The sequence below is a fragment of the Ammospiza nelsoni genome, chromosome 6 (assembly GCF_027579445.1).
Source record: "Ammospiza nelsoni isolate bAmmNel1 chromosome 6, bAmmNel1.pri, whole genome shotgun sequence".
Classification (NCBI taxonomy): domain Eukaryota; kingdom Metazoa; phylum Chordata; class Aves; order Passeriformes; family Passerellidae; genus Ammospiza; species Ammospiza nelsoni.
In genome coordinates this window covers 9882038-9899351 of record NC_080638.1, presented here as the reverse complement: position 1 = coordinate 9899351, position 17314 = coordinate 9882038, and the positions used below count along the sequence as shown (strand labels likewise).

General features: G+C 43.2%; 1 protein-coding gene across 4 annotated transcripts in view; it reads right to left on the bottom strand.

Annotated features, from left to right (window-relative positions):
• Positions 1-9482, bottom strand: part of PPFIA1 (PTPRF interacting protein alpha 1) — a 52606-nt gene extending 43124 nt beyond the window's left edge. Inside the window, exons 1-3 of one of the 4 annotated variants that reach the window (XM_059473732.1) lie at positions 9081-9479; positions 8742-8880; positions 7392-7655 (exon numbers count right to left, since the gene is read on the bottom strand). In XM_059473732.1, the coding sequence (XP_059329715.1) occupies positions 7392-7655 (264 nt within the window). In that variant the 5' untranslated portion in view covers positions 8742-8880; positions 9081-9479. Of the gene's footprint in view, positions 1-7391; positions 7656-8741 lie in introns of all 4 variants that reach the window. The other 3 variants (XM_059473734.1, XM_059473733.1, XM_059473731.1) reach the window with 3 other exon arrangements.
• Between the last annotated feature and the right edge of the window lie 7832 nt (positions 9483-17314).

Sequence of the window (17314 nt, the reverse complement as noted above, 5' to 3'; positions counted from 1 at the left end):
TAGGAAAATAAAATCTCACTTCTCTCAACAGTACAGTGTTTAACAATCTCCATGCTTTACTCATTTTTACCACATAATCTACCCTGCCATTCTATATAAAAGGTAAATACACCTCCAAAACCAATGTTTTAAATGTATAGAACCAAATTTTATATGCATTTATGTAAGAGGTAGAATTAAAAAAACCAAGCACTGTGCTTCAGAATATTTCTCTACAATTAGATACCCAACTCTACTTTGTACTAGTAATAGAAGAAAAACACACCATTACTCAGACAATGCCCAAAGAGAGATTACTGCTCTACAGAGAGGAAAAAAAAAGAAAAAAATGTTAATTAGATTTAAAAACAAAATCAAGAGTTGCCCATTTTCCTATAACAACAAAGAAAAAAATGCTTACTTTCTAAAAAGAAGTTATTTTTTCTCCTTAACAAAACTCAAAAGGTCACAAATCAAATTTTTCAAGCTTTTTTCCAAGCAGCCCTTTAAACAAGTCCTTATTTAAAATCTGTCCTGAAGCTATCAGATTATGCACAATACTGCTCACATAAGGACATTTTCATTAAGGAATCACAGAATCCTAGAATGGTTTGGGTTGGAAGGGACCTTAAAGTTCACCTCTGCCATGGGCAGGGACACCTTCCACCAGACCAGCCCAGAGCTCCATCCAGCCTGGACTTGAACTTTGGTGCACTTCACAGAATTTGTAAAACAAAAGACTAATTCTAGGTATTTATCTTTCTGCAAACATAACCAGAAGAGAGATGAATTACAGGAATTCATATGTATCCATCAACAGCCATGGCACATTTCAGATCCAACCAAAATTATATTGCTGTTAAGACCTGCATCACCATCCCCAAAAACCATATCCTCAGTAGACAGAAGCATAAACACATGAGCAAAGTTCAAGGCCACTGTGGAACAGCAAAAGAGGAGATTAAGCAACAAAGCTTCTCCTTTGAAAAATGCAGCAGCCCCAGCCACTGCAGGAGCAGGCCACAGAGCCCTGCCAGGCTGATCAGAAGGAAAGGAGCTGATTCCATGTGAAACCAAAGGGCAAGTCTGAAACAGATAAAGGTCACGGGCAAAAAAACCAAGGGAACAACTACTCACATCAGCTTAGAGGAAAACAACACATCGCAATGAAAGTGAGCATTAAATTGGATTTGTAATCACACCCCTCCAATTCTAAATATCCAAACTCCCAGAACAATCTCCTCAAGTGACCTACAGATATGGATTCCTACACAATCATCTGGAGTTTCCAAAATGTGGAAACATGATTTCCCTGTGCCTCTGTGAAAAAGTCAAGTTGAATAAAAAACTCACTCAGTTCAGTAGCAAAATAATAATTTTTCTTTCAGCCCAGAGAATGTGAAAACATTTTTCCTGGCAGGAATTGCATTACATTTACACTTGGGGAACCCACAGGCACTTGGGGAACCCACAGGCAGGATTATTAGAAAAAGACACTTGGAAAGTTATGAGCATCCAGATTACCTGACACACACAACACAAATTTATCTCTTCTCAGTATTTATAGCTTGAGATGTATATACACAAGAGATTATATTATTTTCTAATATATGTCAACAGATACCAGTCAGCTTTAAAGACTTTAAGTGACTTAAGCTGCCTAAATTGCCACAAGCAGCTTACACAAAGACCTCTGTCATATTCCTTTAAAAATGGAAAACTAAAAAATAAATCCCCAAATTCAACTGTGAAGCACATTCATGCAGTTAAGAGATGCAATGGTAACACAGGGAGAGGGAAAAACAATTACTAATAGGCACTTAAAACGTTCTCTCCAAAAATTCAAGATCTCTGACAACACTTTTAACTGTAAGGGGTCTGCATATATTAAAATACAATGTGTCCTACTAATTCCATGATCAAAACCTACAGTGAATAAAACCAACATTCAACTCTCCTAAATATATTACAGAAAAGATGAAACCAAGTCTTAGGCTAGTGGACATTAAAACCCTAAGAATTTGGAAGGGAGTAGGGAACTGTGTTCTTAATTCATATTTATCTTAAAAAAAAAAAAGAAAAGAAAAAGGGATTTTTTTCTGGTATTGCAATTATGTAGCAACATTGAATCTTCAAGTCTTGCAACTAAACATCTTCAAAGCACTTTTTAGTTACTCTCATAAAAGAACAGAGGAAAAAAATAAAAGGTAACAGAGGAAGAATTCTCTAAATACCAAAAGACACTACCTCTTGCACCAGAGGCTACAGGCAACTGATGAGGGTATACATGTGATGTTCACCTGGTTCTAAATATATATTTTAAATACTTTGTTTTGATTATAGTTCTTTCCACCTCATACCCAGTCTGTTTTTAGGCTGCAGGTTGGACTAGAGCACGCCAAGCATTAATAAACCCACTGACAGACATCTGCCCACAGTAGCACAAGAGTAGGGAAAAATCACTAGCTCCTGTTTCAGGGCCTCATCCACTACCAAAACAAATAAAAAGCATTTCTGTGCAGTCACCAAAACCTTCTTTCTACAAATAAACTAAGGGAAATAAAAACAATAGTTTCGGACTTCACCAAATCTTCTTGTTAAGGGGAGGGATAGGAATGGGACACCACTCAGCAGTAAAGCAGCAGGAAATTTCACCCCAAACTTAACAGCAGTCAAATTCACCCTCAAATACAAGGAAACCCAAAATGAATTCCAAATTTAATCTAGCTAAATGGTCTATTTATCATCAAGCTAAATTAACCTAAATTTAACCTAAATTAAAAGCACAGTATAAACAGCAAGTTGCTAACAATAGGCAAACAGATGTCTGCTGGGCAGGGGTAGGATGTTTCAATAAACAAACCCAAACATATCTACATGAGAAACCAAGAACACAGAACCAGTGCTGGAGACTCAGTGCTCAATATCCTCCTCTGCATCATTTAAGTGGAGCTACTCCTTTTTGCCCAAACACAGGGCATTATTTCAGACAAATTCATACTTTGAAGGTTTGGAGCAAAAGGTATCCGTTTCTATGTCTTGAAAACAAAGAAATGCTAGGGAAGCTGAGATTTATTGACAATCAGTGAAGAATTCTGAATGTTAACTCCTATCTCCATCTGACAAACTAGTGTAAAGCCAAATCAGTTCAGTAATTTACTAAGAGCCAAGTATGATTTAGCAACTGAAACTCAACATAGATGTCTGAAAATGCAACAGGAAGAGTCCTGTTCATCTCTGCTGTCAGAACTGGGTGGGAGCAATGGAGGATGTGCCTGCCCTGACATCCATGTGAAAGCCTATGGCACTTCAGCATTCCTGGGCACTCTCTGACATTCATGGCTGTTATTCAGAAGTCAGCAGCAGCAGAGTAAGAAGTGCAAGCCATGGCACCTCAGGGCTGAACATCTGGGAATGCTGCAAATGGAGCTGCACGGAAGTGCTGAGGAAATTTCAGCTGCTGCAGAGTCTGGCCAGGTCTTTGTGTGTTCTGCCACTGTGTTCTTCTTATTAGGTACAATTCAAAGCCTCATTTCTACATCTACGACATCCTGTATTACTCAAAACTTGTCTGGAGGAAATCCAAATACCACTATTCATAAAATAGCAATGAAATCCTTAAGTCCATCACTTCCAGACAATGCCAGGGCAGTCTTTGGGCCAAGTGTTTTGTTATTTCTTACAGGTGAGGCATTGAGTATTTCTGAGATTGTCTAAGGAACATCACTGTACAGGGACATACCTGAACTTCACTGAATAGAAATATGAACAGACACACACCATTTTGAGCTGAAGGGTGAAGTAGTGATAAAATATTTACAATGGGTAGAAAGCAACTTTTACTTTAACCTACTATTTTGCTTACCTTGTAGAGAAAAAAATGAGGCATGATAAATTTAAGGCCAAAAGATCAGAGGTGCAAGATTAAGATGGATCTTAATATGTGTTGCCTCATATTTGTATTGTATTTATTAGCTTATAAAATTAACATACATATTAAAATTTTCATCCTGATAACAACTGCTGTGAATTCACTGACTGTGCTTTTGTTTGTGATAAGCACCAGAGTCACTGGAGATTAAACTCTGGTCTTCACCATCCAAAACAAGCATCATGTTTTAGAAAACATCTAAGTGAAATTCTATCAGCAAAATGAACCCTGGCCTGCAACACTTTAAAAGAAGTGAAGTAACTTGGGCCTCATCTACCTTAGGTCCAAAATTTAACCTTCAAATGCAGTTTTACAGATTAACTTATGAATTTGAAGCACACAAATCTTGAATTCTGTAGAATGCACTCTAAAAGGCACATAAAGGGCATAATCAAATCCACTAAGACCATCATTAGAATTACAACAATGTGTTTATGTTATAAAGCTCTTCAAGTAAAAAGTTAATGTTCTTTTTTTTTTTCTGTGAAAAATTCTAGAAAGCATAAAATTAAGTTCTAGCACAGCACTTTGATTTCCTCAAGTTCGTTTTCCAAGGTCAGAGTACAGTTTGAGTAGGGTAATCTGTAATAGAGGAAACTCCCAGAAAACAAAGAGCATTGCCAAGAATCTAGTTATTTTATCAAGGCAGTGGTGATGTATTTCACTTCCAGCTGTCCACACTAAAAACCCAGAAAAAGTCAGCTTTAAGTAAATTACTTAAGTATTTACTTTAAGTAAATGTAACAGACAAAGCACATCTATATAAGATTAAATACACTCCTCTCAGTGAATTAGACATCCACAAAAGTTGCTTTTAACCAAATAATTGTCCCAGGTTTATGGAGCTAGAACCTTGATGCCTTGAATTCCCAGCTAAGAAATGTGACCATGAAATGTGCATCACTGCTGCAGGAAAAAACTGCATTTACTTTTAGAATCTCAGAGGTGCAAATCCTGATTTTGAAAATACTGCCATTTGGAAACTGATCACATCCACCGTTACTTACTTTTGAAATATATATATGGTGTATTTTATATACCAGTGTGAGCTTCTTTCTTATACACAGAAAACTCAGTGAATGTAAGGAATTAAGCACAGGGATGCCATCAGAAATTGACTGCCTTCATAGCAAAACCAGAAGAGGCATTTTGGTACAGAAGAAATCAATCTGGCATTCCTGCTTTTAGACCAGGACTTGCCATCAGTCATCAGAACAGTCTAAAACTGGCTGGTTCAGCTAAAGATCTAAAACAGGAGAAGTACACAATTGAAACAATTCAATCCAATACCTGTTAAGATAAAGTAGTCTAAAATCAACTACAAAGACTTGTAACAATCCAAGTCTGAGAAGGAAATAATACTTTGGTATTATTTACAGAGTGATTTAGCAATTAATGAAATTACACAGGTCTTTGTGCAATTAGTTTAATTGACCCTGCAGGTCCACTAAACTGAAAAGAACTACTATGACAAAAAAAAAATTTAAATCTACACTACTATCCATTCTTTGCTGAAAAAAATACAACACAGCTGTTATTTTATTAAATTTAAAGACTTTACCCTCCTTGAAATTCACAGCTTAACAACAGAGCATTTGAGGCAGTAGTTCAAAAGAATGCTTAGCTTGAAATAATTAACAAAAAAGTCTGAATAGTTTCAAATATTCGTCACTACAAAGTTTTGACAGTGAACACATATTAGAATGAAAAAAATTGTTTCCCCTCATCAAAAACTTGCAGCCATGAAGTAACTGACTCTACCATAACAACAACAAAAACTGCCCAATACAGAAGTTATTTCTATGTATCAGCAATAATGAAAATATTTCTAATTTTTGAAAGCACCACCATCATTTGAGCTAAGCACCACTGGGGACAAAAGCAGCAGAGTTCCACAGGATGAAAAGAGTATTTTCCAACAGCAGTCTACAAAAATCCATACACTGATGTACGTTTACATAAAATTGCAGTAAAATTTCTTCCTCAACTGACTTGCTTTTCCAAAAGATTTCACAAGAAACCATGCAATTATAGCATTCTTGAAAAGGGGAAGTGTTTACTAATTTTCCATAAATGTTCAGAAAGTGATGGTTACATGCAAGCAGCCTACTAGATTTAGGAAGGAAAGCTGAGAACTGAAAAGGCAAAAGGGGAACAGCAGAGTTGAGAGCTGACATGATTCTGCTCAGCCACAAACTCAGGTCTAGCAGTCTGCAGGTCATGCAAGTGGTTAATGGCCTCCATTAATGTAGCAGACCTGACACAGAGGATGAGAAGCTACAATTATTACAACAAAAAACCAAAGAATGATGTTTGCCTCCAGCACATGATTTAACACGGACAGCAGCAAAGGTTAGAAACTTCTCCTTTCTGATTTTCATCATTGTAACAGAACCAGATTAACACATGTAACATTTTCATTTCCACCCCTCAGTAATTACCAGCACCAATTACCATACCGAGAGTCATACAGTGATTACATTGTAATGACAGCAGTGAAACAGGAGGATTTAACACCACTGTTTGAAAGGGTATAAACAGTAATTACAACATTCAAGGATATGGGAACATTTGTAAAAGTCACAGCATCATTGTGCCACGCTTGGGACAGCAACCACCATGCCAGAAAGCACAAGGCTGTCAACAGTTAACCAACACCTCAAAGCAGCCCCTGCTTTGCCTACAACCAAATGCTTCTCAACATGTTCAAAGTCCAGTTGTATTATTTTTAACTGGAATGGATAAAACCCAACGAGTTCTGCAGACACCAATCACCTTTCCTAACTATGCTCCTTACGTAACAAACCAGCACTGCAGGCCACGTGCATTCTCCACAAGGCACTAATTAGGAACTCCTAGCACGACCAAAAAAAAGCCTCAAAAAACCAAATCCAAACTTTTCAAAAATAACTAAAGAGGTTAAACAACACACTCAGACTTCTATATTGCCATGACAACTCAGCATGCATTCACAGGCAGTCTTCAAGGCTTTAAATCAAAGTCTTTAATGGAGTCAGAATGGTCGGTATGGAATTCACAGAATCCCAGAATGGTTTGGGTTGGGAGGAAACTCAAAGACCAGTTCCAAGTGGTTTCTAGTGGCAGGGACACCTCCCACTAGACCAGGTATTAATTCTTAAGTACATGAATGAATCAGGCAATTAAGAAATAGCAATTAAAAAGTACTAGTTGCAGAAAAAAATCCATCAAGTTCTATTACACAAAAGGATGTAGATACCATTCCACATTTATGCCAAGCCAAGGAAATTCCAGAAACTGGGAAAGCAGACTGGAGGGAAAGGGCTGCTCTTCCCTGCTTTCCTTGCCTCTGCACCTTTCTCAAAGTGAGCAAGCACCAAAAGATCCTTCAGGACAGATTCATCTTTCCCTGAGACAACTCGACTCTTCAGTAAATCAAACATACAAAAAGCCAACAAAGAATACAAAAATCATTGACAAAGCCCCTCCCAAACGCTCATACCTGTGGAAGAGCAGTATTGAGCTGCCTCTGCAAGGAATCCCTCTCATGGCCAACCTCATGCAGCTTGCCCTGGGTGAGGGCGAGCGTCTCCTGAGTTTCGCGGAGCGTCTCCAGCAGGCGATCCCTCTCCTCCAGCATGGACACCATCAACTGCTCGAAGTGGGAATCTGCATCCGACTGCAGCGGGGAACCTGAACCGTGGCCTCCATTTCCCCCGGCGGGAATCTCGGCCTCGCTGATGGTTGGCATCACCTCACACATCATCTTGAAACAAAAAGAGACACAACAAAGGCCACAAATCTCGGTCAAACGGATCTAAACAGGAACTTTGAGTGCTGCCCGTAATACCCACTTAGCTCTCCCCACGATAGCATCAGCAAAGGCTGCCAGCACCTCGGTGTTTGCCACTATTTCATTAAGAGTGGAGAAAAGGTACAGTCAACTTAATCAAGGCTTTGCTTCATAATGAGAATCTTGTGACTTCTTGCAAAACCAGATTTTTGCAGGCTACGTCTCAAACTGCGACTTCATTTTAATGGATTTATGTTTTTGTGAGGAGTAAATTGCTGCTGAGATCTTTTAAAAAAAAAACAAAGATAAGGCATGCAGCCTGACACCAAAAATTATACACTTCACCCAGCAAATGATTACACTGCACATTTTGGGAAACATTATCTGCTTCTTCCACTGCTTCAAACGCACAAAGATTGTATCTACAACAGTGCTTTGAGCTTGTGTTGGCTGTAAAAGTTTTATGGTGGTGAAAGTGATGTATGCTAAATGAGTGGTAAGTCCAAACAGTCCAATTCAGGAGATAAAAACATGTAAAGGAAGATAAAAAGCAAAAAATTCATTATGAAGTAGTAGCAGCTGTCAATGGGGACAGCAAAAGTAAAGGTAAGCAAAAAGTAATTAAAGGCAGAGGATGGATTTGGTTAACAATGCAAATGGGAGCACTGCACTACTGGAAGTGAGCACCTTTGAGAGACCCTCACAGATCCCCACCAGAGCTCAGGCATTGAAGATTTAAAAACCATGGAAAAAACTCACTCCTATAATCACTGAACCAACAACAAAGCTGTTCAGGCAACCTCTCTCAAAAACACAAACCTAGAAGAATGCAAGGCAAAATCAGGAAAAGCAGCTCCCCAAACCTCTCAGGTACCACAAACTTTGTTCTCAGCCTTAAATTTCACACTCACATCTGGAAATTTTGAAAGAATAGCTCATTCTTAGCCTTACAGTGGGTCCTCTCCATGCTTTTAAAGACTTGGAACAACCTCAAGTGCTTTGTAACATTTTCATGCATGATTAGGATAAGCCCTGAATGTTCACCACTACGTTATTTACCTTGCTCAGTAAAACGAAAAGGCTTGGAAAACAGGCCCCAGGTTTCCTGCAGCACCAATTCTTCTCTGTTTTAGCAGTTTTCTGTTACCCCCCAAAACCCTTTGGATCGCAAAGCACCCATCCAGATCCAGTCCAATGACTGTTTAATCGAAGCACATGAAAAAAAATAATAATAAACCTGCCGAGGAAAGAGCAGATCCAGTAAAATGCAGCAGCTTCAGCTAACTCGCCAAGTCCCCGGCACAGAAGAATGTGAAAATAAACTGTCTCAGCTTCCCATCCCTCTATTACTGGCCCACAGGTCCTGCAACAGCTGGGATAGAGGAATCATGTGCTGACCGAAAAAAACCCCAAAGTCGTCCGATGCAGAGATGCAACAAGCTTCAACAGTTCATCGCTCATAAATTCCACTCAGGTCACAATCGCATTATTAAACAGAGTACGGACAGCAGGGGAAAACAGCATGAGCTTTCTTGTAGAGGATTTGGAAAAGCCTCCCTTCTTTTCTCTTCTATTAATTCCAACGGGAAGCTCTCCTTCCAGTTCCCTGCGTCTTAGTTCAAACATTTATAATCCCAAGAGCAAGGCGCGGGCGTCGCTTTGGAAGGCGAGCACGGAGCGAGACCTGTTGTTTTCTCCGCACCAGTCCCGCAGACGATGCTCCGCACCCGAGAGCGGGCAAAGAAAGGACCGGCAGCTCCGTGGGCACCGGCCCGGTCCCGCCGCTGCGCTTCCCTGCGCAGAGCCCGGCGAACAAAGCTGCGGGCGGAGAACGCGGGGCTCTCGCCGGAGGGAGAGCACCGGGCCGGGCCTCGCTGCTCGCCTCGCTCGCTCCCCGCCGGAGGCCCCAGCGGCGCGGCCGGCCCGGGCCCCGCGCAGCCCCTGCGGAGCGAGCGCGGCCGCGGAGGCCCCGGCCCCTACGGAGCGGCGGCTCAGCCGCGCCGGGACGGTCCCCTCGGGCCGGGCCCGGCTCCGCCCGCCGCCGCCGCCGCCTCCACGTCCGTGGTGGCCGGCGCGGGGTCGGCTGAGGCCGGGTGGCTGGTGCCGGCCGCCCGGCGGTGCCGCCACGGCCTCAGGGGGCGGCAGAAGCGCTGCACCCCCGGAGAGCCGCGATCGCCGCCGCGGTCCCGCCGCTCCCGGCCCCGCTCGCCACCGCCTCCCGCCGCTCCCGGCGCGCTCCGCGGCCCCGCATAAATCAGTGCGGCACCCACAATGCACCGCGCGGGGCGGCGCGGCCGCTCCTGACCCGCTCCCCGCCGCCGGGGACCCGGGTTCGAGCCCCGCTCTGCGCTGCGTGCCCTGGGAGCGATACCGCCGCCGCCCACGCTGCCCGCCCCGGGGGAAAGGACGGGAGAGCCGCAGCGGAGCCCCGGGGCGGGAGGCGTCCTTGCTGAGGGCTTGGAACAGGGCAGGGCTGGAGCGGCCCCGCAGTCGCAGCCCGTGCCGGGGCCTGCCTGTGGCGGGGCGGGATCGCAGCGGGCCCGGCCGCCCCAGCCCGTTCCCGGTGCCTCGGCCAGCCCGGATGCCGGGACCTGCTCTGGGCACCTCCATTCGACAGGCCATGAGGGGCTGGAGCGAGTCCAGAGGAGGGAATGGAGCTGGGGAAGGGTCTGAAGCGCCAGGAGAGGCTGAGGGGGCTGGGAAAGGGGCTCAGCCTGGACGAAAGCAGGGGACATTGTCACTCCATCCAGCTCCCTGAGAGGAGGTTGTGGCTAAGGTGGTCTCTTTTCCCAGTGACAGGGCAAGAGGACATAGTCTTGAGCTGCCAGGGGTTGTTTCGGATGGATATTAAGAAGAATTCCTTCACAGAAAGGCTGATCAGATGTTGGAATGAGCTCCCACGCAGGTGCTGGAGTCACCATCGCTGGGCATGTCTAAGGAAAGGCTGGATGTGGCACTCACTGCCATGGCCTGGGTGACACCGTGGTGTTTGGTCATGGACTCAATGGCCCCAGAGGTCTTTTCCAAGCTAACCCATTCTGTGATCCTGTGGAGCAGAGCTGCCAGGTCCCCAGCACAGTGAGGGGTGACTTCTCTGACATAGCCTGTTCTCCACAGGAAACTGGGTTTGGCTACATTGACTATTATTTTTCCAAAACACCATAGAAGTGTTTTTCCACTTGCATTTCTATAACTTTTACTCTCTTCTGGAGCCTTCACCATGCCCATGGGTTGGAAGTTGAGGTCTGCCAGGCAAAGTTTAGAAAACTCCCTTTCCTCTCTTTGCATTTGTGCTACCACCCTGAATAAAGTATTTGCATTTTGGACCCTATTGTTGCTTTACAGTGGAAAGCTCTAAAAGGCATCAAGGGCCAGTTAGGCAGAGACAAGTCATGCCAAAAAGCAGCAGTCCCTGCACAGAAGGTTTAGCAGATTTGTGGCTGGATTATGTGGATTAATTTGTAAACACAACATCTCGACACCTAGCACTGGATAGAATGGATCACTAATGGGTCAATCTTCCTTTTCCACATAGGAAATTCCTTACAAGTTTACTACACTGTGCTCTTTCCCTTTGGTATCTGAGCCTTTAGAGTGAATTCAAGTCACATTTTTTAAGTTTTCCCGTACAGCCGTGAAGTCTAGATTACTTTTTTGTTTTTCCTCCTGAAGTTTCTAATGTAATCCCATGACTATGGGAACTGGAACTTTGAGGAAAAAGCCAAATATGATGAGGCACATTCAAACCATGAGCTCTGCCAAACAGATCAGCACAGATTTCGTGCTGAATGTCTGAAAAACTGAGGTCTGACTTTTCTATATAGGAAGAGTAGCAAAAAGATTCCAAAATGAATTGCTATGAATTAACATGTACATAGGTAAATGCTTTTATTTATAAGCTTTGATCCAGATTTTCAGTGGAAGACTTCAGGCTAAGCAGCTGCCAGGGCAGCATTTTCAAAATAACCTGCTCCAGCAATACCAAAGCAAGGCTGGAAAATAAAGTGGAGTTCATGGCTGTGTGAACAAACACCATTCCACTTCAGCTCATCACACAGAAAAAATTAAAATTAATAATGTTAGTAGAAAGACTGATTAGATTTGTGTTTAACATGTGAGTCAAATGGAGACTTTGTGGATGAAAGGGCAAAAGGTTAAAGACTGTAATGGGCACAGAGTTGATAATCTCTCTCAAAGTGGACACTGCAATATATCCAGCCCAATTAACTGATCTCAAAGCCAGGTCATGTGGAATAAATTAATTAACCTCAGTATTCATGTAGATCCTAAAACATGGAATAACATTTTCTCTCAGTCTAGGATGCCTTGGAATGTGTTTCTCTTTTGAAACTAAGTTTTGTTTTGTCCTTAAATAGTTAAAACCAAAAAATGAAGATTTCTACCATGCTATAATCCTGCTTCATTATGAAAGCAAAGAACCTAGCACACAATCCTGAATTGAGAATAAAAATGGATGAACTCCACTTTAATTAATTTTCACTTCACCCAGTTTGTTAACAAGGCACAGACACTTGCATTCAGCGTGCTCATCTCTTCACATCCGTGTTTGGATTTCCCATCCACGGGGCAGGAGGTTTTAGCTGCAGACCCTCCTCAGCCTCACCTCTATCTCTGTCACCTTCAAATCACTGTGCACACCAGTTTCAGAGGAGGGTGGAAATGCCAGTGGTTAGGCACTTTCTTGAGAAATGGGTTTCAGCCTCAGGTGGGAACAGAGTTCCCAGAGCATATAAATGTCTGCTACACGAGAAGGGGGCACTGTAAAGAGCCAGGTATCTTTTCACGCCCAAAAGCACAGCTTAGTCCAGGAGGGAATCTACAGCCAGGATATCCTAGCTAAGGAATGTGCCTCCCATGTGGCACACTGCAGATACCTTCCTTAGGTACCACACTCTGTGAATGCCACACAGACTGTGGATACAGAGTCTCTGAGGTGCCCCAAAAATATTTGAAAGGCCTGACTTTAAAGCTGATTGCTACTCCCATGTGCAGTCCACCAAAGCTGGGACCAGATCAGCGGGCAAGGGCAGGACTTGAAATTCTAGAGAAAAGAAGTGAATAACCAGATCTTTGCATAATGCTCTGTTGCTGCACTAAATACACGTGGAATGATAACTCCCAGGCTCTGCAAACAGCAAAATATTTCTCAGTCCTATTTACTTGGTAGTACAAAGAAAAACATTTCTTTTTTTTTTCTTCCTGGGCATGTAACCCAGGATATACCATCCGACATGAAGAGCACCAGCAGCTCAGATCTTTTTAATTAAATGAGTGTGATGTCTCTTTTGTAAGTTCAGCAAGAGGTCTGGCTCCCTGTCCATGTCATTTAGTGAGATGTAACACTTGTGGATGTGTCTGGAAAAAGCCCCACATACATCAGCTGACAGCAATCAGTCCAGAGACCCAGGTTAAACCTCTCTCCACTCTTTGCATCTCAAAAACCACACGCTGAAATTCAAACAAAGGCTGTTAAAAACGGGGTGGGGGGAAGGTTTCCTTTCCTGTCACATGATAAATTAGATCCTAATGTTTATCCAAGCTCAGCAGAGCAGGCAGCTCTTCCTGCCAGCCCGTGCTGGGGTGAGCAGTGGCGTCGGGCCGGGGCTGCCCTGCCCGCGGGCTCTGAGGACAAACACCTGCTGCCCACCGCAGCTCTGCTCTGCCCACTGAGGGCTCCACGCTTCGTTTGTGCCCAAATTTCCTCGGTGAGCCTCACAGCCACCCCACACCAGCACACAGCCTCTGCTGAAAATAGCCCGAGATCGCTCACGCAGTCTTTTCTCCCCTCCCCAGTGGAGCTGATGGTACCTTATTTACTCCTTGTCCTTTACAGATGACTTAATGACAGCATTTTGAACACATTTCAGGCATTTCAGAATGACATGAATAGATACAAGAACAGGATTTTTGCCAGCAGCACTGATTATCCTTTTGTCAGTAGACAGACGTGACCTGGACCATTCTGTTGCCATAAAAAAAAAGTCTCCAGAGGTTGCTAGACAGAGGAGACACTTTGCCTGAGGGAGAAGGGATGAGAGGGAAGAGGCTGGAAGGTGGCCTGTGGAGAAGAGGACAGAGGTAATTAATGGCTATGCCCATGTATAAGATAAGTGCACCAGTAAATGTGTCAGCCCTTGGGCGATGGAAGCCACCACTTCACACAGCACAGTCCTTCACATCAACATTTTATTTATTTCATGTGGGTCTACACGGATCTGTGCTGGATTCAGGGAGGTGTAAATCGAATGGGAATTGGCTGCTCTGAAACTGAAGAGAGTTTTTGGACTGGACTTAGGAAGAAAAGTCTCTACAATGCAACTGGAGAAAAGTCTCTACAATGCAACTGGAGACCTGAGGAGGACTCTTAAAAGACCAGATGAACTTACACAATTTGTTTTAGTGGGAATCATACCTATGTCAAGACCATAAATGTTTTTCAAATTTAGCTGTCACTCCCACAACCAAAACCACACATTCTCACTCAAGTACAAACCTGCTGAACTCGAAAAGGCTTTCAGCTTAGTTTCAGCTTCAGTTGTGCAATCTGCAGTTCAGAATTATTGCACCTGCTGTCTTTTCTGTATGGATTTACAGCAGCAGAAATCCCCTTGAGCTAGAAAGAATTTCTAAAGCCAGGTATCATTTATTTCAATCAGAAATGAAGTACACCCCTAATATCCAATTCAAACATAGTACATTCCCTCCGTGTAGACTGATTTCAGCACGTCTTCCAATAGTTTATAGCTACAATGAAAGGTATCAAGCTAAAAGTGCATTCAGTTCAGGGCAATAGAGCTGCACATTATTTAGTTAAACATTTTTAAAAACATAGTATTTTTCAGAAAGACCATATCCATGTGACATAGCTGTGAATAATATTGGAAGAAGAAACTGAAGGATTCAGAACCAGCTGTGATAATGCAGCTCCTGCCTACCTAGAGCAGGTCTGGATACATTCCACCTGGCTGACCACCTACAGCATGAACCCATTTACCCTGGCTTGCCTCTGTAATCAGTGGAGCAAGAGAGCCACTCCATGGGAGGAGTGATTCAGACCTTTGGTGTGGTCCATGAATCACCTGCTCCAGGTGCCTGTCTGTTCCCATTGGCTCCAGAGGGAGCCCAGGGCAGCTGCACTCTTGCCGTGGGAGCTGTGCTCAGATGTCTAAAGCAGCAAGAGATGAACCTGGCTGTTGGATACGTGTGGGATCAGCACAGCTTGCTGCTGTAGGAAAGCAAGGGAAATGGATGTGGTTGTCCACAGAAATGAGCAGGGCTGGTCCTGGCTTCATTGCTGTGGATTTAGCAGCCCACGGTTTGTCTGTCTCAGTAATTTTAACTGGTCTGCAATTCAATTACTGGATTTGCAAGACTGAAGCCTAGAGCTTCAGAGCCATGGCAGCCTCTCAGGGCAGAGAATCATAGAAACACAAAATGGTTTGGGTCAGAAGGGACCTTAAAGATGATCCAGTTCCAACCCCCTGTCATGGGCAGGGACACCTTCCACTATCCCAGGCTGCTCCAAGCCCTGTCCAGCCTGGTCTTGGACACCTCCAGGGGTGGGGAGTCCATAACCTCTCTAGGCAACCCATGCCAGTGCCTTATCACCCTCTCAGCAAGGAATTTATTTCTTATATCTAACCTAAACCCACCTCCTCCAGCTTAAGGCCATTCCCCCTTGTCACTCCATGCCCTCGCCCAAAGTCTCTCTCCATCTCCCTTGTAGGCCTTTTAGGTACTGCAAGGAGCTCTAAGGTCTCCCCAAAACTTTTCTTCTCCAGGATAAGCAATCCCAAATCCCTCAGCCTGTCTTCATTCCAAGAGAAAATAATGCTGTTATTTTTATAACAGCATTGTAATACCTGTCTGTATACAGACAGGTTGATTGCTGAGGGAAGTCTACAGCCACTGAGTTCCTCTCCTCTCCTCTCCTCTCCTCTCCTCTCCTCTCCTCTCCTCTCCTCTCCTCTCCTCTCCTCTCCTCTCCTCTCCTCTCCTCTCCTCTCCTCTCCTCTCCCTTCCATTAGGTTCTACCTGGATCACTTCAATATTGAGGCTTCAGCTTTTAGAATGTTTTGAGACCTGGTAAGAGAAAAAGATAAAAAGATTGCATTATTTTAATAATATATTTAATAAACTTTATAAACAGTCCAACTACAAAAAGAATTTGCACATGAAGTAACATTTCTGTTCCTGTAAATCAGTGTTTGAAGGGAAAAAAAGGAATTTTTTTCTGCTTTGTCTGCTATGCAAAGGCTCCTGCTGTTTCAAGTGGCTTTGGAGTAGGCACTAAGCAATGTGGATCACAATTTCTATGTACTCAGTGTCCTCTACTATTAGTAGAGTAGTAAAGTAGATAAAAGCATTTGAAAAATAAAGAGACCTCAAATAGTACTTAAGCCTATTTTTAATCCTTACCTGACTAGATTTCAAGTGATAACATACCTTTCATTACATGCACATTGCCTGCATGAAATTGTTTGCAGCAATCACCACCTTCATTATTCAGATGCACACTGAATTGAAGCATTAACCAGTGTGTGAAGATAATAATGTTGGGAAGGTAGTAGTCCCAAATCATGTGTTTGTGACAAGGCTGAAGGACTTTTGTGCAACTAGCTTCAGCTTACAGGCAAATGAAAATGTAAATAACACTTTCAGTGAATCACCAGTTTATGCATGAGTTAAAATGTTTATTTTCACCATTTTAGAACTCCCCACTGTCTTCACAGTATTTACTAGGAATATTAATTTGCTAAAATGAATTGGCTGAGATGGTGACTAAAAACCAAGCTGGCCTCAGAATGAAGTCATAAAGCAAACTACAACAGATAAAGATTACAAAAACTGTGGACATTTGCAATGGCAACAGTGTGTTTGGCAAAAACCATCTCCAGTTTCAAGGTGAGCCCAAGGCTCAGATGAAATTGTTTGCCAATAGATATGGTGTATTAAAGGGCTGCCAGAGTTCAGTTCCCAATATTGTTTCTTGTTCTGACTAGTAGCAATTGCGCCTAGACAACCAGGTCATTTCAGACTAAATCTCTCCTTTGGCACTTGGAGAAGAAGGTTACTAGGTCAGGATCTGACACAGAAAATGAGCATAGGTATAAGCCAGCTAATGGTAACCACTCAGCTCAGACCACCTACCAGCAGCCTGAAGCAGCAGAGTGACATTTAAAAGCAATCAGAGTCAGAAGAAAACCTTCAGGGAAAACAGACAATACTTCAGAAAAAGCAGCTCTACATTTGCCAGTGGGAAAAAACCCCAGACCTTTGGGGAGAGTGCTCAAGTTGACTTGAAACAAATATCAAGAAAAATAATGGAAATAGAGAAAATGGGGCTTCTTTTTAAGTAAATTTCTTACCCACTTGCTTCTATATTGGCCTGTCCTTACCCAGTATTATCCCTGTGTTGTGAGTGGTGTCATCCTCAGCTTTTGAAGAAAGCACCATAACTTTGAGCAAATTCCCTGCAAATCCATGAACCCAGGGCACACAGTACATGGACTGGGTGAGACGTGCTGTGGAGAGGAGATCCTCGTGGAGAAGGCAGGATCTCTCTAATGCCAGCAGGAGCAGGAGCTGTCTTTGCACAGCCTTCCTCATAT